Below are 22,745 nucleotides of genomic sequence, written 5' to 3'. Positions count from 1 at the left end.
TCCGTATCAAAAAAAAAAAAAAATTAGCTGGGCGTGGTGGCACATGCCTCTGTGGTCCCAGCTGCTGCGGGGGGCTGAGGTAGGAGGATTGCTTGAGCCCTAGGAGGTCAAGGCTGCAGTGAGCCAACATCACACCACTACACTACAGCCTAGGTGACAGAGCCAGACCCTGTCTAAAAAAAAAAAAAAAAAAAAGTAAAGAAAGAGAAGTAAGAGAAATATAGTGCTATACAGTATGATATTTTCTCACCACTTTTAACCAGATATGGTGATAAACATGGCATTTTGGGGCTAGACACAGGGATCCCCAACTCAGATGCCTTCAGAAGGCAGGCATATAATAATGTGTGAACTCCATGCAGATTCAGTATTTTTTTTAACATAAAGTCCACGAAACAAAACACGTTTTTGAATCTCTACTTAAAATCTTCTCATCCTTCTCATGAAGTAACTCAAAGAAGTCCCACTCTCTCTCTCTGCTTTCCCCTTTATTCTCTACTGCTTTTAAAAGTCCTAAGCTAAAACTTGTAGGCAATGATCAATACCTACAATTATTGAGCATGCTTTGTGTGCCAGGCACTGAGCTAACCACTTTTTAAGGATTTCCTCATGTGATCATTATGGCAACCCAGGAGTTACGTGCTATTACTATTCCCATTTTAACAAGTGAGGAAACAGGTTTCTTGGTAGCAGGTAATTTGTCCATGATCCCACAGCCAGAAACAGGAAGGACTGGGATTTGAGAGCAGGCAGTCTAATTCTACAACCCATAGACCACCATATTGCCTGATATTTACATTATACATGTGTGTTAATTATCTTAAAGTCTTGCAAAGGAATTAAGCCTAAAAGTTTCTTCCTAACCTAAGGATAATCATTCACCCCCAGCAATCAACAGAGCCATACAGATTGTACAAGTTAGAACACTAATTTCTGGGTGGAGCATTAAAACAACAGGTACATAAGTAGGCGTTGACTTCCCGTACATGTGCTGTGTTCTCTTTTCAAACTGTCAAAGTGAAGCATGGGGGCTGACATGCAGATCAGGCTGCAAATGCCTTTTATGACAAGAATTCGATCCCAGCATCATGAAAATAGGTATCATTAATTTCCATTTGATTCAATTATTTTTTGAAAAGGAAAAACTTTCTCTTTCTCTCTCCCAATCTCGCTGCCTTTAAAACTGATAAAACATTTGTATGCCTAAAATTAGCTCGCTTTTCTGTTCAAGGTTTTCAATGCCAACTCAAGAAAAACGTTATTGTGAAGACTATACACAATTCAGCTAAGCTTCCTGAAAGATTCTATTCATTTCTCAAATCAATGTCTTTCAAATACATCTCCCTCATCTCAATTCTCTCACTGTCTAAGGACCTTCCATCTTTGACTTCCATTGTGGTAACAGGCTCCTGAATGATTGTCTTACTTCCATTCAAATTCTTTTCCAAACCATCTTGCAAACTGCTACCAGATGATCTTTACAAAAACAAATATTCTGTCACATCACTCCTTGCTACAAACATTTTTACATGCTTTGGGAGCAATGGAATAAAATCCAAACCCTTAAGCATGACGTTCAAAGGCCTTTGTCATCAGAACACTCCCATTTATGTTGTCCCTTCTCGAGCCAAATCAAAATACTTTCATTCTTCCTAATACACCAAAGAATATTGTCATTTGTCTTAATGCCTGGCATTAAGTAATAAGTGACATGGGAACTACAGCTAGGCAAGCTGCATCTCTATTACAGGATAAACTACGCCAGGGGTTGGGGTGTGAGGGTTGTTCTACCACCTCCCAACTGGCAGCAGCGACAATATCACCACCCAACCTTCAATTTCCATCTAACCTCCCTTTGCTTCCCTTGGGTGAATAAACAGGGTCTCTTTTTAAAGTGTTGCTGTGCCTCAACGTCTTCCAAGCAGAGATCGTTCATCTGAATGGCAACAAAATACTCTACTGATGCCAAACATCTTGAGTACATTCTGGGGTGTAGTATAGTTTATGTTTGACAGTGGAAAATACTGAGCAATGTCCCAAATACCACCTCCCTGGGGCAACACACACATATACATGTTTCAAAAAATCTTTCTTTCCTAAGAAGACAGCCCTTGTAAAACAGCTTGCTGACCATATGTTTGCTAGGTCATGGATCTGTGGTTTTTACTGGAGAATTTCTCTCTTGTGTCCATCAATTCTTTCTATTTATTCTTTTCTTTTCTTTTTTTTTTTTTTTTTTTTTTTAAGATGAAGTCTCACTCTATTGCCCAGGCTGGAGTGCAGTGGCACCATCTTGGCTCACTGCAACCTCTACCTCCTGAGTTCAAGCAATTCTCCTCCCTCAGCCTCCTGAGTAGCTGGGCCTACAAGCACGCACCACCACACCCGGCTAATTTTTGTATTTTTAGTAAAGATGGGGTTTCACCATGTTGGCCAGGCTGGTCTTGAACTCCTGACCTCAAGTGATCTGCCTGCCCCAGCCTCTCAAAGTGCTGGGATTACAGGCGTGAGCCACCGCTCCCTGCCTTTTTTATTCCTTCCTGTTATCCGGTCAGAAGCAAAATACATGTTCCCCCAAGGGCCCCTGTGGTGTTAACAGGAGACACATTCAGAGCTTGAGTTCTTTTTACCAGAGTGTGTGGGGAACTCTACACAGGCAACCTACGCAGACAAAGTTCGCAATATCAAGTCCTTTTCTCTGTCCAAACCAGCTTAGAGCCTAAACTGCCTTAGGATTCTGTGAGGTGTACATTTTTGCAGTGATCCATGAAAACCCATCTAACTCAACAATACAGAACAAAATTAAACCTCTGTTCATTCGCCAAATGTTCTGCCAGAAGGAATCTTTGTGTTTTGTCAAGGTAGATGAACAAAATGTTTCCCTCTATAGCCAAGCCTTGTCTAAAGCCACATTTAAAAGTTTAATGTTACACACTTCTACCAGGTGTCCTTCCCCAAAATCATCTGGATTTTATAGACTGTTTATTATTACACTTTCTGCCAGAACTCTTGCGGTAAAATTTATTTATTCAGAAAAGAGTTTCAGCTTTGCCATCTATTACATCTGAATAGATCAGACACCAGATTGTTTAATTCAATAGGTAGTTCTATGCTCCACAACCACACGATTTGCCATTTGAGTATCTAGGTAGAAGTAACCCAGGAATGTGATAACGTGGGTCCTCGAAGCAGCTGAATCCCTGCAGTAAATATGTCCCTTCACTTTCTTGGGAACATAAACCAGAGACTTCATAGAGGTTCTCTGAACTTTGCTTCACACCAAGCATTTTTCACACATTTTTAATAGACTTGGGTGGCCCTACATATATCCCTGTTCACAGTACAGCTCGGTGGTTAAGTGGCTACACAAACTTTTTATGGTCATAGAGACCTTTATTAGTCTTCATTTCAGTCAGAATTATTTATTTGCCTTTCAGCAGCACACATGGTTTAAGACAAATACAGTGGCTATTTCCTCTTTTCTGTCAAGTCGAAAAGCTTTATCCTGGCATTGTTATTGTGCTCTTCCAAACTGAGAAAACTACATGGACATCTCAATGGAAAGTCACTGCCATCCAAGACCACTTGATCTTGCCTGTTTAATGATCCTCTTTATTTTAAACCTGGATTTAAAGACCTAATGCTGCCAGGTGTGGTGACTCACACCTGTAATCCCAGCACTTTGGGAGGTCAAAGGGGGTGGAGCACTTGAGGTCAGGAGTTCAAGGCCAGCCTGTCCAACATAGCAAAACCTTGTCTCTACTAAAAATACAAAAATTAGCCAGGTGTGGTGGCACCCACCTGTAATCCCAGCTACTTGGGAGGCTGAGGCACAAAAATCACTTGATTTTTCACACTTGATTCTCGAGTGAGAATTGCTTGAATCTGGGAGGTGGAGGTTGCAGTGAGCCAAGATTGTGCCACTCCACTCCAGCCTGAATGACAGAAAGAGACTCTGTCTCAAAAAGAAAAAAAAGAGACCTAATGTCCACCTACTATCTGTCTTCATTTCCGGTTACTGCCCACCACAGCTTCTTTCTATTGCCCAGACATCCCTCCTATTCATCTCTGATCCTTCATTCACATCCTCCCATCATCTCTCAAAAACTATTTGTATATATGCATATGTATATACGTGTGTGCATGTATATATGTATATCTTCACATGGCTAAGTTGAGGAAAAATTTCCCCCATCTTCTTTTTGTGTCTCTTTTTGTCCTTTCTCTCTTATCCCACCAAAAATAAACAGGGAAATACAACACAACATGATTGATTATACAGTGTAATACCACTTTTTAATAATTTAAAGAAACATCCCTATAGGCCCTTAAATTTAAGTTGGCAGAAATGCTCAAGGTAGTAAGCTTTCTTTGTAAACAATTTTTCCTTTGAGAGCACTGATATTACTTTGAGATTGCATTATCACACAGTTCATTTTCACGCTCTAATCTCCACAGATTGGGTCTGTCAATTCCTACCTGTAAGCTGTGCTCTGCCCCAAAGTTGCACTCAACCATTATTCTAGTTCAAAGTATAACTTAGCAGACACCTGACCCACTTCTACTTCATTCTTTTTTTTATTTTATTTTTTGAGATGGAGTCTCATTCTGTTGCCAGACTGGGGTGCAGTGGTGTGATCTCAGCTCACTGCAACCTCCGCCTTACTGCACCTGGCTAATTTTTGTGTTTTTAGTAGAGATGGGGTTTTGCCATGTTGGCCAGGCTGGTCTCGAACTCCTGACCTCAAGTGATCTGCCCATCTTGGCCTCCCAAAGTGCTGAGATTACAGGCATGAGCCACCGGGCCTGGCCTTCATTCTCTTTTTTGGAAAAAAATGTATTCTTATTTTCATAGAGGCAGGGTCTTCACTGTGTTGCCCAGACTGGTCTTGAACTCCTGGGCTCAAGCAGTCCCCTCGCCTCAGCCTCCAAAAGTGCTGGGATTACAGGTGTGGGCCCCTGTGCCTGGCCTACTTCATTCTCTAATCAGGGTAACTGGGTTACTGCCTAGTGAGCTATGATTCTGCCACTGCTCTCCAGCCTGGGTGACAGAGCAAAACCCCTATCTTAAAAAAAAAAAAAGGCAGCAGAGTCTTACCAGCAGTACTTCTTTAACCCACCATAGTCAACTGCAAAACCTCCTTCATGTTAAGTCTTCATGGCTGAAAACGGGATTTCCTAAATAGCTCCCTAACCATTACTGGGGTAATAAGGCCAGCTTCTTTCCCTTTCTGTCCCCTCTAAGGGAAGCTCCCCTCTCCCTCCTCCTGTGAGCTTCTGAAGACATAACCATTGTGAGAAATAGCACCTACCTCAAAGACTTCTTATAACATCTTGTCACAGGAGGTGAGCACTGCCAGGGCTCCACCACAGTGCTCAAAGGTAGGGCCTAGAGAAGTTATATTAGTTAGGATACATGTTCAGCTGCTTTAACAAAAGCCCATTCTGGCCGGGCACGGTGGCTCACGCCTGTAATCTCAGCACTTTCAGAGGCCGAGGCAGGCGGATCACGAGGTCAGGAGATTGAGACCATCCTGGCTAACACGGTGAAACCCCATCTCTACTAAAAATACAAAAAACTAGCTGGGCATGGTGGTGGGCACCTGTAGTCCCAGCTACTTGGGAGGCTGAGGCAAGAGAATGGCATGAACCTGGGAGGCAGAGCTTGCAGTGAGCCAAGATCGTGCCACTGCACTCCAGCCCGGGCAACAGTGTGAGACTCCATCAAAAAAAAAAAGAAAAAAAAAACCCATTCCACAGACCCACACAGTTTTGTAAGAAAAAAATAGCCCAAAAGGATTCCAGGAGAGTATTTTCACTTAGTAATCCAAAGGAGGTGGTCCAGAAAAGTAGGACAGCTCTGTTCCACGAGGTAACCTGGGGGCCCAAACTTCTATTTGTGAAAAACCGTGTTTTCTTCATTTACATGGTGCAAGGTGGCTCATCACTGCATCTATATTCTAGCCCATGAGAAGAGGAGGAAAGGGGATGTATAAGGCCTTGGACTCTGGTACAGAAGGCTCCAAAGTCTGGGGGTTATATTTGACTTCATTAAGAAAACTATTGGTTCTATCTTCAAAATATACCTAGAATCTAATCATTTCCCATCACCTTCACTGCTACCACCTAATCCAAGCCACCGTCATCTCTGGCCAGGATTATTGCAATAATTTTCTATCTGGTCTGCCCATTTCTTACTTGTTTGCCCCACCATTATACCTAACAGTCTATTCTCAACACAGCAGAAAGAGGGATCTTTCTATAATAAAAATCAGATTGCCTTTTCCCTTTGCGAAAATCATTCAAAGGCTGACAAGCATCTATATGATGTAACCTCCCACATTCTTGTTGAATTTTTTCCTTCTTTTCTTCCTCTTGCTCGGTTTTCTCATCCTATCCTAGACATACTGGCATCCTTATTGCTTCTAGAATATGTTAGACACACTTCTGCCATAGCAATAGTGCCTGGAACACTCTTGCTGGAAATATCCACGACTAATTCCCTCACCTCCATCAAGGCTTTGCAGTTATTTTTCCAACGAGTCCTTCTCAGACCACCGTTACTGAAAGCTAAAACCAGACTGGGTGCAGTGGCTTAAGCCTGTAATCCTAGCGTTTGGGATGCTGAGGTGGGCAGATCACTTGAGGTCAGGAGTTTGAGACCAGCGTGGCCAACATGGTGAAACCCCATCCATACTAAAAATATGAAAATTAGCTGGCTGTGGTGGCTCACGTCTGTAATCCCAGCTACTTGGAGGCTGAGGCAGGAGAATCGCTGGAACCCAGGATGTGAAGGTTGCAGTGAGTCAAGATCATGCCACTGCACTCCAGCCTAGGCAACAAAGCAAGACTGTCTTAAAGAAAAGAAAAGAAAAGAAAAGAAAGAAAGTTAAAAACCGCCATCTATTCCGTTTATCCTGTTCAATTTTTTCATCTTTCTATAGCACTTACCATCTTTTAATACACTATGTAATTTTATAATATTACTTTTTTACTATCTATCCCTGCCTGGTAAATATAAAATCTAAGAGGGAAGAAATAGTTGTCTGTCTTATTTAGTGAAGTATCTCAATCAGCTAGAATAGTGCCTGAACAATGTGAGCACTTACCAAATATTGGCTGAATGAATGAGTGATCAGGATTCAGAAATGGTGGTTGCCACTCCTGAGTTAGTCTTATGGGTTAGATGGTAACCCTCCTCCCCCACCAAAAAAAGATATGTTGAAGTCCTAACCCCCATTACCTCAGACTGTGACCTTATTTGAAATGGGGTCTACGTTGGGCACGGTGGCTCACACCTGTAATCCCAGCACTTTGGGAGGCCGAGGCGGCTGGATCACGAGGTCAGGAGTTTGAGACCAGCCTGGCCAATATAGTGAAACCCCGTCTTTACTAAAAATAAAAAAATTAGCCGGATGTGGTGGTGCACATCTGTAGTCCCAGCTACTCAGGAGGCTGAGGCAGAAGAATCGCTTGAAACCGGGAGACAGAAGTTGCAGTGAGCTGAGATCATGCCACCACACTCCAGCCTAGGCAACAAGAGCGAAACCCTGTCTTTAAAAAAAAAAAAAAAAAAAAAAGAGAGAGAGAGAGAAATTGGGTCTTTACAGAGGCAATAGAATAGAAAATAGAATGAGGTATTAGGGTGGGCCCTAATTCAAAATGACTGGTGTCTTTATATAAAAGGGAAATTTAGACACAGAGTCACACAGGGAGAATGCTATGTGAAGATGTAGGCAGAGATCAGCGTTACACACATACAAGCCAAGGAAGGCCAAAGTTTGCCAGCAAACCACAAGAAGCTAGGCAAGAGGCATGGAAAAGATGTTCCAGGACAGCCCTCAGAAGGAAACAACCTTGATTTCAGACTTAGTCTCCAGACTGTGAGACAATACATTTCTGTTGTCTTAGGCCAAGCAGTTTCTGTTGCTTTGTTACGGCAGCCCTAGGAAATGAATATATTTAGTCTCTAGATATTTGGGAAGGTTTAAATGAGGTCTGGAAACTTACTTAGATCTGGAAGTACCTGAAAACTGTAAAGCAATGGCCAAACAAGGTATAATAGGTAAACAAGAGTATGTCTTCAAAAGTTAACTGTGTCCACTCAAGGACTCAGTAGGACAGTTGCTAAGTTCTGCCGTCTCTCTTTTGTCCACTCTATCCCTACCCCTCACCATCATCATCACACAAAAACATCTGCTCTAAGTCTTAGGGGAATTCCTAAGCTCCTATTTCCCATAAAGGATTCAGGTGAGCATCAACCAGCTGTTCTTGAAGCTTTTTCTCCAAGCCTGAACTACACCTTAAATCTAATGTGTTCATCTGCTTCCTGGAAGATTAGGAACCTCTCTGGTGCAGGGCTTTCTGTTTGAAGGTGTTCTATTCAGATAGATCACTCATCCTCAAGGCATACGCACACACACGTAAACATACCAGTATCCCACCCTCCAATCCCCTGCCCCAACAGAATGCGGAAGAAGATGGTTGCCTTCAACAGGCCCTGCGATGATCACACTGTCCCAGCAGGGTCAGTAATGACATTGGAAGGGGAGGCTCCTGACTTTTGGTGAGGATAGTGGTTAGAAGCTATTAGGGGTCTTCCATGGGCTTTTCTTTGTTTGGGTAATGAGATTCTGTTTAGGGTTTTATAAGGTGATTCAGACCACCCCATGGGCCATATGGCTTCTGAATTGCTAATAGCCTAAAAGAACAGATCATAGGCGCCTGGAAGGTAAGGATGTCCTAGTACACAGAAAAGACAGAAAGTTTTAGACTAAGCTGGGAAGGATCTGACACTGGGGAGAGTCAGCCACCAGAAGGAGTGAGTGAGAGGGCAGAGTGAGATCCCAGGCCTGAAAGAATGGGGCAGCATGACAGGAGCCAATTCTTGCTCACTGGAATAGGACACACGAAGGAAGGGATTTGGTGTCGAGGAATAAGCCAAGATCCTGATGATAGAACTGTGGGTCAGCCAGGTGCGGTGGCTCACGCCTGTAATCCTAGCACTTTGGGAGGCTGAGGCGGGTGGATCACGAGGTCAGGAGTTCAAAACCAGCCTGGCCAAGAAGGTGAAACCCTGTCTCTACTAAAAATACAAAAAAAATTAGCCGAGCGTAGTGGCAGTTGTAATCCCAACTACTCTGGAGGCTGAGGCAGGAGAATCGCTTGAACTCGGGGGATGAAGGTTGCAATGAGCCGAGATCACGCCACTGCACTCCAGCCTGGGTGACAAAGTGAGACTCCAGACTCCACCCAAAAAAAAAAAAAAACAAAACTGTGGGTGGGTCAAGGTTGGAGAGAGTCTGGCAGTGACCCTGACTTAGGGGTGAACTCACAAAATCTCACCTGAAGTTTTAAAATTATCTTTGGTTTGGAATGGGAGCCAATCATTTCTTAAGCATCTGTTAATCACCTGTGATATATTAAGATGTACAAGGCACTGGGGGTACAGCCATGAGAGTCCTTATTCTCAAAGAGTTCACAGTCTAATAGAGAAGAAATTAAAAATAAATTAATGACAACATAACATGTTAAGTGTGATAAGACAAGTATGACAGAAGAGGGGAATGCTGTAGTGGTTAAGAGCTCAGGCCATGGGTCCAACAGATCTGACTTTAGATCCTGACTCTGCAATTGCAGGTTGTGTGATCTTGAGTAAGTTACTAAGCTTCTATAAGCTTCAGTGTTGTTTCTTAAAAATGAGACCAATAATAGTACAGTTGATCCTTGAATAACACGGGTTTCAACTGTGCAGATTCACTGAGGCATAGATTTTTCTCCCTCTGCCCCTACCACCCCGAGACAGCAAGACCCACCCATCTTCTTCCTCCTCCACAACCTACTTATTGTAAAGATGATGAGGATGAAGCCCTTTATGATGGTCCACTTCCACTTAATGACTAGTAAATACATGTTTTTTTCCTTATGATTTCCTTTTTTTTTTTTTTTTTGAGATGGAGTTTTGCTCTTGTTACCCAGGCTGGAGTGCAATGGTATGATCTCGGCTCACTACAACCTCCACCTCCCAGGTTCAAGCAATTCTCCTGTCTTAGCCTCCCAAGCAGCTGGGATTACAGGCATGCACCACCATACCCGGCTAATTTTGTATTTTTAGTAGAGACAGGGTATCACCATGTCAGTCAGGCTGGTCTCGAATTCCTGACCTTAGGTGATTCACCCACCTCGGCCTCCCAAAGTGCTGGGAGCCTCCCAAAGCGGCGTGAGCCACTGCTCTCAGCCCTTTATGATTTCCTAATAACATTTTCTTTTCTCTGGCTTACTTTATTGCAAGAATACAGTATATAATACATAAAACATACAAAATATGTGTTAATTGATGCTTTATGTCATTAGTAAGGCTTTTGATCAACAGAAGGCTATTAATAGTTAAGTTTTGGGGGAGTCAAAAGTTATATGCAAGTCAAGTTTGGTGGTATGTTCCTGTAGTCTCAGCTACTTAGGAGGCTGAGTCGGGAGGAACTCTTGAGCTCAGGAATTTGAATCCAGCCTGGGCAACATAGTGATACTCGTTTCTAAAAAAAATAATAGGGCCAGGCATGGTGGCTCACGCCTGTAATCCCAGCACTTTGGGAGGCTGAGATGGGCAGATTACTTGAGGTCAGGAGATCAAGACGACCAGCCTGGCCAACATGGTGAAACTCTGTCTCTACCAAAAATACAAAAATTAGCCAGGCGTGGTGGCACAAACCTGTAGTCCCAGGTACTTGGGAGGCTGAGGGAGGAGAATCACTTGAACCTAGGAGGCAGAGGTTGCAGTGAGCTGAGATCGCACCACTGCACTCCAGCCTGGGCAACAGAGTGAGAGAGTTGGTCTCAATAATAATAATAAGTCCGGGCATGGTGGCTCACGCCTAAAATCCCAATACAACACTTTGGGAGGCCAAGGTGGGCGGATCACCTGACATCAGGAGTTCAAGACCAGCCTGGCCAACAAAGTGAAACCCCATCTCTACTATAAATATAAAAATTAGCAAGGCGTGGTGGCAGACACCTGTAATCCCAGCTATTAGGGAGGCTGAGGCAGGAGAATCACTTGAACCTGGGAGGCGGAGGTTACAGTGAGACGAGATTGCACCACTGCACTCCAGCTTGGGCAACAGGGCAAGACTCTGTCTCAAAATAATAATAATAATAATAATAATAATGGGCTGGGCACAGTGACTCACTCCTGTAATTCCAGCACTTTGGGAGGCTGAGGCAGGAGAATCACTTAAGGCCAAGAGTTCAAGACCAGCCTGGGCAACATGACAAGACCCCATCTCTACAAAAATAAAAATATCAGCCAGGCATGGTGATGTACTTCTGTAGTACCAGTTACTTGGAAGGTGGAGGTGGGAGAATGACTTGAACCTAGGAGTTTGAGGCTGCAGTGAGCTATGATTGTGCCACTGCATTCTGACCTGGGTGACAGCCAGAGACTATGTCTCAATAACAACGAAAAGTTTTATGTAAATTTTTTTTTACTGTGTGTGGGATCAGCACCTCTAGGCACCCCTCATGTTTTTCAAGGGTCACCTGTACTTACCTACGATGTAAGATCTTTTTTTTTTTTTTTTTAAGAGACAGTTTCTCACTTTGTTGCCCAGGTTTGTCTCAAACTCTTAGGCTCAAGCAATCCTCCTGCCTTGGCCTCCCAAAGCACTGGGATTACAAGTGTATGGAAGATTCTTATGAGGATCAAATTAGATCATACATGTCTGGCATCTAGTAAATTCTCAATAACATTGACTACCATTTTATTATAAATTGTTTTAATAATAACAATAATAATTATAATTATCTGCAGGAAGGTAAGTCAGAAAATGTTTCTAAGAAAGGTGGCATTTGAATTGAATATTGAAGAACAAAAAAGTTGCTGGGCTAGGGTTGGGAGGAAGGGAATAAATTGCTTTTGTTTTTTAATTATGCCCTGATGGATTTCTCAGAAGGTTTTAGGTAGGATGATGAATTCAGTAATACTCAAACTGAATCTGAGATGCCTGTGAGCAACACAGGATGTTTTGACCTCTTCATTCTAACCCTACTATAATCTAAAATTTTACATACTTGCCTCATGTATGATTGTAGCTCCATGAAATGAATATAACTATTAATCTTTTTTCTGCTTGATCTTCATTCAATACTACAGATAGAAATAGCACAAAATAAAATGGAAGAAGACAGAGTTGCACACAGTATACTTTTGTGCTGATTGAAGAACTGACATTCAAGTCTTCTTAACCCAGAAAAACTGGCCTTGATAAGAAAAAAGACAGAGGGGCCGGGCGCGGTGGCTTATTCCTGTAATCCCAGCACTTTGGGAGGCCCAGGTGGGTGGATCACGAGGTCAAGAGATCGAGACCATCCTGGCCAACATGGTGAAACCCTGTCTCTACTAAAAATACCTGGAGGCTGAGACAGGAGAATCGCGTGAACCCGGGAGGTGGAGGTTGCAATGAGCCGAGATGGTGCCACTGCACTCCAGCCTGGTGACAAGCAAGACTCCGTCTCAAAAATAACAAAACAAAACAGCTGGGTGCAGTGGCTCTTGCCTGTAATCCCAGCACTTTGGGAGGCCGAGGTGGGCGAATCACCTGAAGTCGGGAGTTCGAGACCAGCCTGACCAACATGGAGAAACCGTGTCTCTACTAAAAACACAAAAATTAGCTGGGCATGGTGGCACACGCCTGTAATTCCAGCTACTCGGGAGGCTGAGGCGGGAGAATTGCTTGAACCTGGGAGGTGAGGTTGAGGTGAGCCAAGATCACACCACTGCACTCCAGCCTGGTCAACAAGAGCAAAACTCCGTCTCAAAAAAAAAAAAAAAAAAAAAAAAAAGGGCAGGGAGTGGGCACAAAATAAAACTTACTTTGGTAGAAATTATAAGAGACAAAATTTGGTATGGGCAAAAATAAAGTAAAACTGATTAATAAATCCAATCTTTGGCCAGGCACTCTGGCTTACACCTGTAATCCCAGCACTTTGGGAGGCTGAGATGGGTGGATCACTTGAGATCTGGAGTTCGAAACCAGCCTGGTCAACATGGTGAAACCCTGTCTCTACTAAAAATACAAAAATTAGCCAGGAGTGGTAGCCGGAATCTGTAATCCCAACTACTCAGGAGGCTCAAACAGGAGAACTGCTTGAGCCCAGGAAGCAGAGGCTACAGTGAGCCGAGATCGTGCCATGCATTCCAGCCTCTGTAACGGGAGGTTGTCTCAAACAAACAAACAAACAAAAAAAAAAAATAGAAGCCTGTCTCAAAAAAAAAATCTAATCTTTGTCATAAATTATTATAGAAAAGAATTATTTCAATAAGGTAAAAATTTAAATAAAGCTTAATTGCATTCTGTAGGAAATTAATATAGAAATTAAGTGGTCATAATCAAATTTACTCCAAAAGCCACCTTTTGGATGAGAAGCCATCCATATTGATATAATTCTGATTACTATGTTTGCTTTCATAAACATGGACTCAAAACATCCTTGGATGCAAAATCTCAGGTCAAAATCTCCAGTGACATCCAGGTGGATTGGTCTAGGAAGTAGTAGGAACTCTTTATCTAGAGTTTAAGAAGCCAGGGCAACAACAAATCCAGATTTTTCAGGAAAAATTTTGTTTTGAGGTGGGGTGCTGCTCTGTTGCCCAGGCTGGAGTGCAGTGGCTTGATCATAGCTCGCTGCAGCCTCAAACTCCTGGGCTCATGCAATCCTCTTGCCTCGGCCTCCTGAGTAGTTAGGACTACAGCATAAGCAACCAGATCTGGCTATTTTTAAAAAACTTTTTTTGTAGAGACAGGTTTTTGTTATATTTCCCAGGCTGGTCTCAAGCGATCTCCCTGCCTCAGCCTCCCAAAGTGCTGGGATTACAGGTGTGAGCCATTGTGTCTGGCTGAAATACAGATTTTGAAGTTATCACTCTGTAAGTATTAATCCGTTTTCTTTTGCATCTGCCATAAAATAATAATGCATAGTAGGAATCTAATAAATGCTTGTTGAATTCTCTCTAGTCAGCCCTACAAGCATTACGAACGGAAGTATTATAACTGTAGAGTCATTCATTTTAATTTAGCAAGTATTAAATACTTTACAGAAATGAACTCTCATGCTGGGAGAATGATAATCAGAGTGAAACTGAGGCTCACCAAGACTTGAACATATGGAGTATAACCACAAGTCCTATCAAAAAATATACTATATTTGCTGGGCATAGTTGCTCATGCCTATAATCCCAGCACTTTGGGAGGCTGAGGTAGGAGGATCACTTGAGCCCAGGAGTTCGAGACCAGCCTGGGCAACATAGTGAGACCTCATCTCTACAAAAAATTTAAAAATTGGCTGGGCATGGTCATGAGCACCTGTGGTCCTAGTTATTGGGGAGGCTGAGGTAGGAGGCACTTGAGCCTAGGAGGTCAAGGCTGCAGTGAGCCAAAATCATGCCATTGCACTCCAGCTTGGGCAACAGAGTGAAACCCTGTCTCAAAGAAAAGAAAAAAAAAATACTATGTCTGGTGCATAACCTGAAATATTTTTATCTTCATGTTCCTTATCATTCACTGCACTTTTATTTTTCTTTAAAAATTTTTTTCTTTCTTTTTAAATTTGCTTCTACAGATTTCTTCATTCTCCATTTAGCAAGGTCATGGAAGATTTGGAGGAAACATTATTTGAAGAATTTGAAAACTATTCCTATGACCTAGACTATTACTCTCTGGAGTCTGATTTGGAGGAGAAAGTCCAGCTGGGAGTTGTTCACTGGGTCTCCCTGGTGTTATATTGTTTGGCTTTTGTTCTGGGAATTCCAGGAAATGCCATTGTCATTTGGTTCACGGGGTTCAAGTGGAAGAAGACAGTCACCACTCTGTGGTTCCTCAATCTAGCCATTGCGGATTTCATTTTCCTTCTCTTCCTGCCCCTGTACATCTCCTATGTGGCCATGAATTTCCACTGGCCCTTTGGCATCTGGCTGTGCAAAGCCAATTCCTTCACTGCCCAGTTGAACATGTTTGCCAGTGTTTTTTTCCTGACAGTGATCAGCCTCGACCACTATATCCACTTGATCCATCCTGTCTTATCTCATCGGCATCGAACTCTCAAGAACTCTCTGATTGTCATTATATTCATCTGGCTTTTGGCTTCTCTAATTGGCAGTCCTGCCCTATACTTCCGGGACACTGTGGAGTTCAATAATCATACTCTTTGCTATAACAATTTTCAGAAGCATGATCCTGACCTCACTTTGATCAGGCACCATGTTCTGACCTGGGTGAAATTTATCGTTGGCTATCTCTTCCCTTTGCTAACAATGAGTATTTGCTACTTGTGTCTCATCTTCAAGGTGAAGAAGCGAAGCATCCTGATTTCCAGTAGGCATTTCTGGACAATTCTGGTTGTGGTTGTGGCCTTTGTGGTTTGCTGGACTCCTTATCACCTGTTTAGCATTTGGGAGCTCACCATTCACCACAACAGCTATTCCCACCATGTGATGCAGGCTGGAATCCCCCTCTCCACTGGTTTGGCATTCCTCAATAGTTGCTTGAACCCCATCCTTTATGTCCTAATTAGTAAGAAGTTCCAAGCTCGCTTCCGGTCCTCAGTTGCTGAGATACTCAAGTACACGCTGTGGGAAGTCAGCTGTTCTGGCACAGTGAGTGAACAGCTCAGGAACTCAGAAACCAAGAATCTGTGTCTCCTGGAAACAGCTCAATAAGTTATTACTTTTCCACAAATCAGTATATGGCTTTTTATGTGGGTCCTCTGACTGATGCTTTCAGATTAAAATTGTTTCCAAGATAGAGAGCCGACTCCACTTTCATTGTTATTGTTTCTGGTCACTATATAGGCATCACATTTTTGTGTGGATATGAAACTTAGGAAGGATCCTCTTGACTCCTTGTGATGTGGCAATAAATTTTTTTTAAAAAACTGAAAATACTTAGGAAGGATCCACATAATTTTTTTCTGCAACTTAAATGAAATGCATCATTCTTGTTAATTATACCATGGTGAATTAATCACTTTTGAAGCAATATCAGTTATTTTTTAAATAATAACTTTTCTAAAGCCTTAAGTCTTAATATTAAATATATGATTGGCCAGGCACAGTGGCTCACACCTGTAATCCCAGCACTTTGGGAGGCCAAGAAGGGGGGATCACCTGAGGTCGGGAATTCGAGACCAGCCTGACCAACATGGAGAAACCCCGTCTCTACTAAAAATACAAAATTAGCCGGTCATGGTGGTGAATGTCTGTAATCCCAGTTACTCGGGAGGCTGAGGTAGGAGAATCACTTGAACCTGGGAGGCAGAGGTTGCGGTGAGCCAAGATCACACCATTGCACTCCAGCCTGGGCAACAAGAGTAAAACTCTGTCTCAAAAATAAATAAATAAAATAGATAAATAAATATATGACTAATTTTTAAAATGTTAAAATGTGTTCTTAAATTCATTTTAATTTTGTACAAATAACCTACTAGACACATTTTTAAAATGCAACATGTGTACTTAATTTCTTCATGTAATCTATGTATATACATTTATGAATTAAAGTAATTGTTGGTTATCTTAAAACATCTGTTCTAGTTAATGATTTGGGAGGTTTTTTCTTCTTTCTCCCTCTCTCTCTCTTTGTTTTTTTATAGTAGGAACAGCCTTTATTGGTTGCAATGGGAAGTGGAAGAGGAGGGGATATGACAGCTCATGTTCCTGGGATGGTGTCCACAAATACCATCGCCACACTCCAAAAACCCAGTTAACTAATGATGCTTAATAAAATCCTCCTAAACCTAGTTCTTAAAACAATTTATACTTGTGATATAGTTCTCACAATTCTGAGGGTCAGGAATTCAAAGAAGTCAGAAAGGAGGTTCATCTCTCTCTGCTTTGCAATATCTGGAGCATCAGCTGGACTGAGATGATGCAAATCACAGCTGGAAGCTGCCTAAGACATCCCCTTCCCTCCCTCCCTCTCCCCTCCCAACACAGCTATTCCACCATGGCACTTCAGGGTAGCCAGACTTCTAATGTGGCAACTCAGGGCTCCAAGAGGCCAAGGTGGAAATTTCTAGTCCTCTTAAAGGCTATGACTGGCACAGGTACAGTATCACTTCTACTGTATTGTATTGGTCAAAGCAGGCATAGACCAGCTCAGGTTCAAGGGGAAGAGACACAGATCCCCACCTCTCAACGGAAAGAATGTCAAAAAAAATTCCACCCATCTTTAATCCTCTACGGTATCATTATAAACAGAAATGCTTTTAGAAAATTCTGGGTATCGGGTACCTATCAATGGTAGATTGAATAAAAAAGTGTGGTACATATACATCATGGACTACTGCACAGCCACAAAAAAGAATGAAATCGTGTCCTTTGCAGCAACATGGATGGAACTGGAGGCCATTATCCTAAGTAAATTAGTGCAGGACAGAAAACCAAATACTGCATGTTCTCACTTGTAAGTGGGAGCTGAGGCTGGGCTCGATGGCTAATGCCTGTAATCCCCGCACTTTGGGAGGCCAAGGTAGGCGGGTCACCTGAAGTCAGGAGTTCAAGACCAGCCTGGTCAACAAGGTGAAACCCCGTCTCTACTAAAAATACAAAAATTAGCCGGGCGTGGTGGCACGCACCTGTAGTCCCAGCTACTCAGGAGGCTGAGGCAAGAGAATCACTTGAACCTGGGAGGCGGAGGTTGCAGTGAACCAAGATTGCACCACTGCACTCTAGCCTGGGCAACAGAGTAAGACTCTGTCTCAAAAAAAAAAAAAAAAAAAAAAAGCCTGGGCGGCCAGGTTCAGTGGCTCATACTTGTAATTCCAGCACTTTGGGAGGCCGAGGAGGGGTGGATCACAAGGTCAGGAATTCGAGACCAGCCTGACCAACATGGTGAAACCCCGTCTCTACTAAAAATAAAAAAATTAGCTGGGCGTGGTGGCACGTGCCTGTAATCCCAGCTACTCAGGAGGCTGAGGCAGAAGAATCACTTGAACCCAGGAGGTAGACGTTGCAGTGAGCTGAGATCGAGCCGCTGCACTCCAGCCTGGGCAACAGAGCGAGAGTCAGTCTCAAAAAAAAACAACCACCTGTTGGGGTACTGTGCTCACTACCAGGGTGACAGGATTCATACTTTAAACCTCAGCATCACACAATATTCCCATGTAATGAATCTGCACATGTGCCCCCCTAACTAAAATAAAAGTTGAAATTTAAAAAAGAGGAAATGGGTATGTAAACGTGTATAAACTAAGGGTATATATGAAAAACATTCAGATGGCAAACAGACCAGTCTAATTTCAGAATGATTTCAGAAAAATCATGGACATATTGATATATTTCCACCTTCTATTCCTATATTTATATAGACCCCAGTGTAAGATCAATAAAGCATACCTTTAGGTCAGTGACCTCTTCATGGTGCAAATCTGTTGAATTTTAGACTACACATCCCTTCCAAATCACTTTTTCCCTAAGGTATATAAGCCCTGGGTCTTCGGGGTAATGGTGCGGGGATCCACCATCTTGTCTCACCACCGTCCAAGACACAGATATGTCTTCTGTTCATAAGTCTCTATCAAATGTTTCTTTCTGAGAAACTGGATATGTCAGCCTCTTTAGCCTCTCAGCTTCCTCAGACTTTGATGGTTGGTTTGCATAGATCTGCACAGCATGGAATGGGTTTAGAAAGTGAGATTAAACCTGCATTAAAAATCCTAAAATAAGGTACAAAATAATAAGTGCCATAAGAGAGCCAAGGAGAAGTGCAGATTGTTCAGAGGAAAGAGATTCCATCCAACTGTGGAGGTGAAGAAACACTGGAAATCTGTATGTTTGTCTTTGGGGTTTCCCAAAGATCCACCCCTTATCCCAGTCTCTTCTGAAGATCAGCCTCTTATCCCAGTCTCTGCTAGAGTCTTTGTCTTATCTGACTCTGCTACTCACTACAAGTTTAAAAACATATTTCAATTTCTATAATTTCTCAATTTTCTTTTGAAAATTATGAAGGGAGCAGTCTTTTTGCCTGCCACCATCCCCAGAAGATGTGGCTTGCTCCTCCTTAACTTCCACCATGATTGTGAGGCCTCCGCAGCTATGTGGAACTGTGAGTCCAATTCAACCTCTTTCTTTTGTAAATTGCCCAGTCTCAGGTAGGTCTTTATCAGCAGCGCGAAAACAGACAAATACAGTAAATTGGCACCAGTAGAGTGGGTCACTGCTGAAAAGGTACCTGAAAATGTGGAAGTGACATTGGAACTGGGTAACAGGCAGAGGTTGAAACAATTTGGAGGGCTCAGAAGAAGACAGGAGAATGTGGGAAAGTTTGGAACTTCTTAGAGACTTGCTGAATGGCTTTGACAAAAATGCTGATAGTGATATGAACAATAAGGTCCAGGCTGAGGTGGTCTCAGATGGAGATGACGAACTTGTTGGAAACTTGAGCAAAGGTCATTCTTGTTATGTTTTAGCAAAGAGACTGGTGGCATTTTGCCCCTGCCCTAGAGATTTGTGGAACTTTGAACTTGAGAGAGATGATTTAGGGTATCTGACTTGTAGCAGTCTGTTTTCAGGCTGGTGATAAACACATACCCATGACTGGGCGTTTTACAAAAGAAAGAGGTTTAATGGACTTACAGTTCCACTTGACTGGGGAGGCCTCACAATCATGGTGGAAGGTGAAAGGCATGTCTCACTTGGGGCAGACAAGAGAGCTTGCACAGGGAAACTCCCCTTTGTAAAACCGTCAGATCTTGTGAGACTTACTCGCTATCACGAGAATAGCACAAGAAAGTCCTGCCCCATGGTTCGATTACCTCCTATTGGGTCCCTCCCACAACACATGAAAATTCAAGATGAGATTTGGGTGGGGACATAGCCAAACCATATCATTCTACTCCGGCCCCTGCCAAATCTCATGTCCTCACATTTCAAACCCAATCACGCCTTCCCAACAGTCCTCCAAAGTCTCATTTCAGCATTAACTCAGAAGGCCAGAGTCCAGGCCGGGCACAGTGGCTCACACCTATAATCCCAGCACTTTGAGAGGCCGAGGTGGGTGGATCACCTGTGGTCAGGAGGTCGAGACCAGCCTGACCAACATGGAGAAACCCCGTCTCTACTACAAATACAAAATTAGCAGGGTGTGGTGGCACGTGCTCCAAAATGATCTCCTTTGACTCCATGTCTCACATCCAGGTCATGCTGATGCAAGAGGTAGTAGGTTCCCATAGTCTTGGGAAGCTCTGCCCCTGTGGCTTTGCAGGGTACAGCTTCCCTTCTGGCTGCCTTCACAGGCTGACATTGAGTGCCTGAAGCTTTTCCAGGCGAACGGTGTAAGCTGTCAGTGGATCTACCATTCTGGGGTCTGAAGGACAGTGGCCCTCTTCTCACAGCTCCACTAGGCGGTGCCCCAGTAGAAACCCTGTATGGGGGCTCCCACCCCACATTTCCCTTCTGCACTACCCTGACAGAGGTTCTCCATGAGGACCTGCCCCTCTGCCTGGGCATCCAGGTGTTTCCATACATCTGAAATCTAGGCAGAGGTTCCCAAACTTCAATTCTTGATGTCTGTGCACTTGAAGGCCCAACACCACATGGAAGCTGCCAAGGCTTGGGGCTTACACCCTCTGAAGCCATGGCCCGAGCTCTACATCAGCCCCTTTCGGCCATGGCTGGAGCAGCTGGGACACAGGGCACCAAGTTCCTAGACTGCACACAGCACAGGGACCCTGGGCCCAGCACACGAAACCACTTTTTCTTCCTAGGCCTCCAGGCTTGTGATGGGAAGGGCTGCCATGAAGACCTCTGATGTACCCTGGAGACATTTTCCCCTTGTCTTGGTGATTAACATTCGGCTCCCTGTTACTTATGCAAATTTCTGCAGCTGACTTGACTTTCTCCTCAGAAAATGGGATTTTCTTTTTTATTGCATTGTCAGGCTGCAAATTTTCCAAACTTTTATGCTCTGCTTCCCTTATAAAACTGAATGCCTTTAACAGCACTCAAGTCACCTCTTGAATGCTTTGCTGCTTAGAAATTTATCCCACCAGATACTCTAAATCATGGGTAAAACATACCCATGACTGGGTATCACGAGAACAGCATGAGAAAGACCTGCCCCCATGATTCAATTGCCTCCTGCCAGGTCCCTCCCACAACACGTGGAAATTCAAGATGAGATTTGGGTGGGGACACAGCCAAACCATATCATGGCAGAAGAAATTTCTAAGCAGCAAAGCATGCAAGGGGTGACTTGGGTGCTGTTAATGGCATTCAGTTTTATAAGGATGCAGCGCATAACAGTTTGGAAAATTTGCAGCCTGACAATGCAATAGAAAAGAAAATCTCATTTTCTGAGGAGAAATCCAAGCTGGCTGCAGAAATTTGCATAAGTAATGAGGAACCAAATATTAATCACCAAGACAATGGGGAAAAATGTCTCTAGGACATGTCAAAAAAACATTTGCAGCACCCCTTCTATCACAGGCCCAAAGGCCCAAAGGCCTGGGAGGAAAAAGTGGTTTCATGGGCCGGGCCCAGAGTCCCCATGCTGTATGCAACCTAGGGACTTGGTGCGTTGCATCCCAGCCACTCCAGCCATGGTTGAAAGGGTCCACCGTAGAGCTTGGGCCATGGCTTCAGAGGGTTCAAGCCTCAAGCCTTGGCAGCTTCCATGTAGTGTTGAGCCTGTGAGTGGACAGACATCAAGAATTGACGTTTGAGAACCTCCGCTTAGAACAGTGTTTTAGTGTTTAAGTCTCAATTTACACAAGGTAAAGTTTACCCTTACGTGATATTTTCTTATCCCTCACGATATTTTCTTATCACCTCACCTCACCTCATCATATTCATGAGAATATGAAGCAAGGATTACACTGATGAAATAGGATTAAACTGTCTAAAAGCAGGGATGAAGAACCTTCCGTATTCTGTTACCAACACATCAACTGGCCTATGAAGACCCTGGTTTGTGTTCCTCCTCTGTCACTTACTAGTGACTTAGTATATTTACTGAATAATCATGGACAAATAAGCATATCTTTTCATAGTAATAGTCCATGAAATATCAAGCATTTCTCAATGCTGCTATAGACTTACTTTTAAAAATAAAGTTTAGGCTGGGCATGGTGGCTCATGCCTGTAATCCCAGCACTTTGGGAGGCTGAGATGGGCAGATCACTTGAGATTAGGAGTTCAAGACCAGCCTGGCCAACATGGCAAAACTTCATCTCTACTAAAAATACAAAAATTAGCCGGGCATTGTGGCGCACAAAAGTAATCCCAGCTACTAGGGAGGCTGAGGCAGGGGAATCACTTGAACCTGGGAGGTGGAGGTTGCAATGAGCCGACATCACGCCACGGCACGCCAGCCTGGGCAACAGAGCAAGACTCCATCTCAAAAAAATAAATTTTATAAAATATTTCATTGAATACATATGCCATAATTTAGACATTTCCATCTGTGAGGATTATAAGTCATTTGATCTCCTTGCTTTCATTCATATCACCTCCCGATCAAAGCTGTCTTAACGTTAATATTCTCTGGTTTGGAAACCTCATATAATGTGCCAGTCTGTAATTCAAATGTGTCTACAGACTGGCCCCATCCTATCTAAGATTCCAAACACACACTGCAAAATCTCACGAATTTGTCTAATTACTTCTCAGATCTTTATATCTGATTCTTCCAAAAAACTTTTCATCAATTCTAGCCTTCTCTGACCTTCTGAACTTTTAGATTATTTGCTTAATCCCC

At 43.1% G+C, this 22,745-nt stretch overlaps 1 protein-coding gene across 9 annotated transcripts in view; it reads left to right on the top strand.

Moving 5' to 3' along the window:
• The window catches only part of CMKLR2 (chemerin chemokine-like receptor 2), a 42,767-nt gene extending 26,197 nt beyond the window's left edge, over positions 1 to 16,570 (top strand). For 3 of the 9 annotated variants that reach the window (XM_063647814.1, XM_063647813.1, XM_063647815.1), the window contains 2 exons: positions 12,149 to 12,329; positions 14,614 to 16,570. In XM_063647814.1, the coding sequence (XP_063503884.1) occupies positions 14,642 to 15,709 (1,068 nt within the window). In that variant the 5' untranslated portion in view covers positions 12,149 to 12,329; positions 14,614 to 14,641 and the 3' untranslated portion in view covers positions 15,710 to 16,570. Of the gene's footprint in view, positions 1 to 12,148; positions 12,753 to 13,823; positions 13,922 to 14,613 lie in introns of those variants that run through there. The other 6 variants (XM_063647816.1, XM_054478853.2, XM_063647812.1 and 3 more) reach the window with 3 other exon arrangements.
• The last annotated feature ends 6,175 nt before the right edge of the window (positions 16,571 to 22,745 follow it).

The sequence above is a fragment of the Pongo pygmaeus genome, chromosome 11, assembly GCF_028885625.2.
Source record: "Pongo pygmaeus isolate AG05252 chromosome 11, NHGRI_mPonPyg2-v2.0_pri, whole genome shotgun sequence".
Lineage (NCBI taxonomy): Eukaryota > Metazoa > Chordata > Mammalia > Primates > Hominidae > Pongo > Pongo pygmaeus.
The sequence above is the reverse complement of the archived record's forward strand: the minus strand, read 5'-3'. Positions and strand labels throughout refer to the sequence as shown.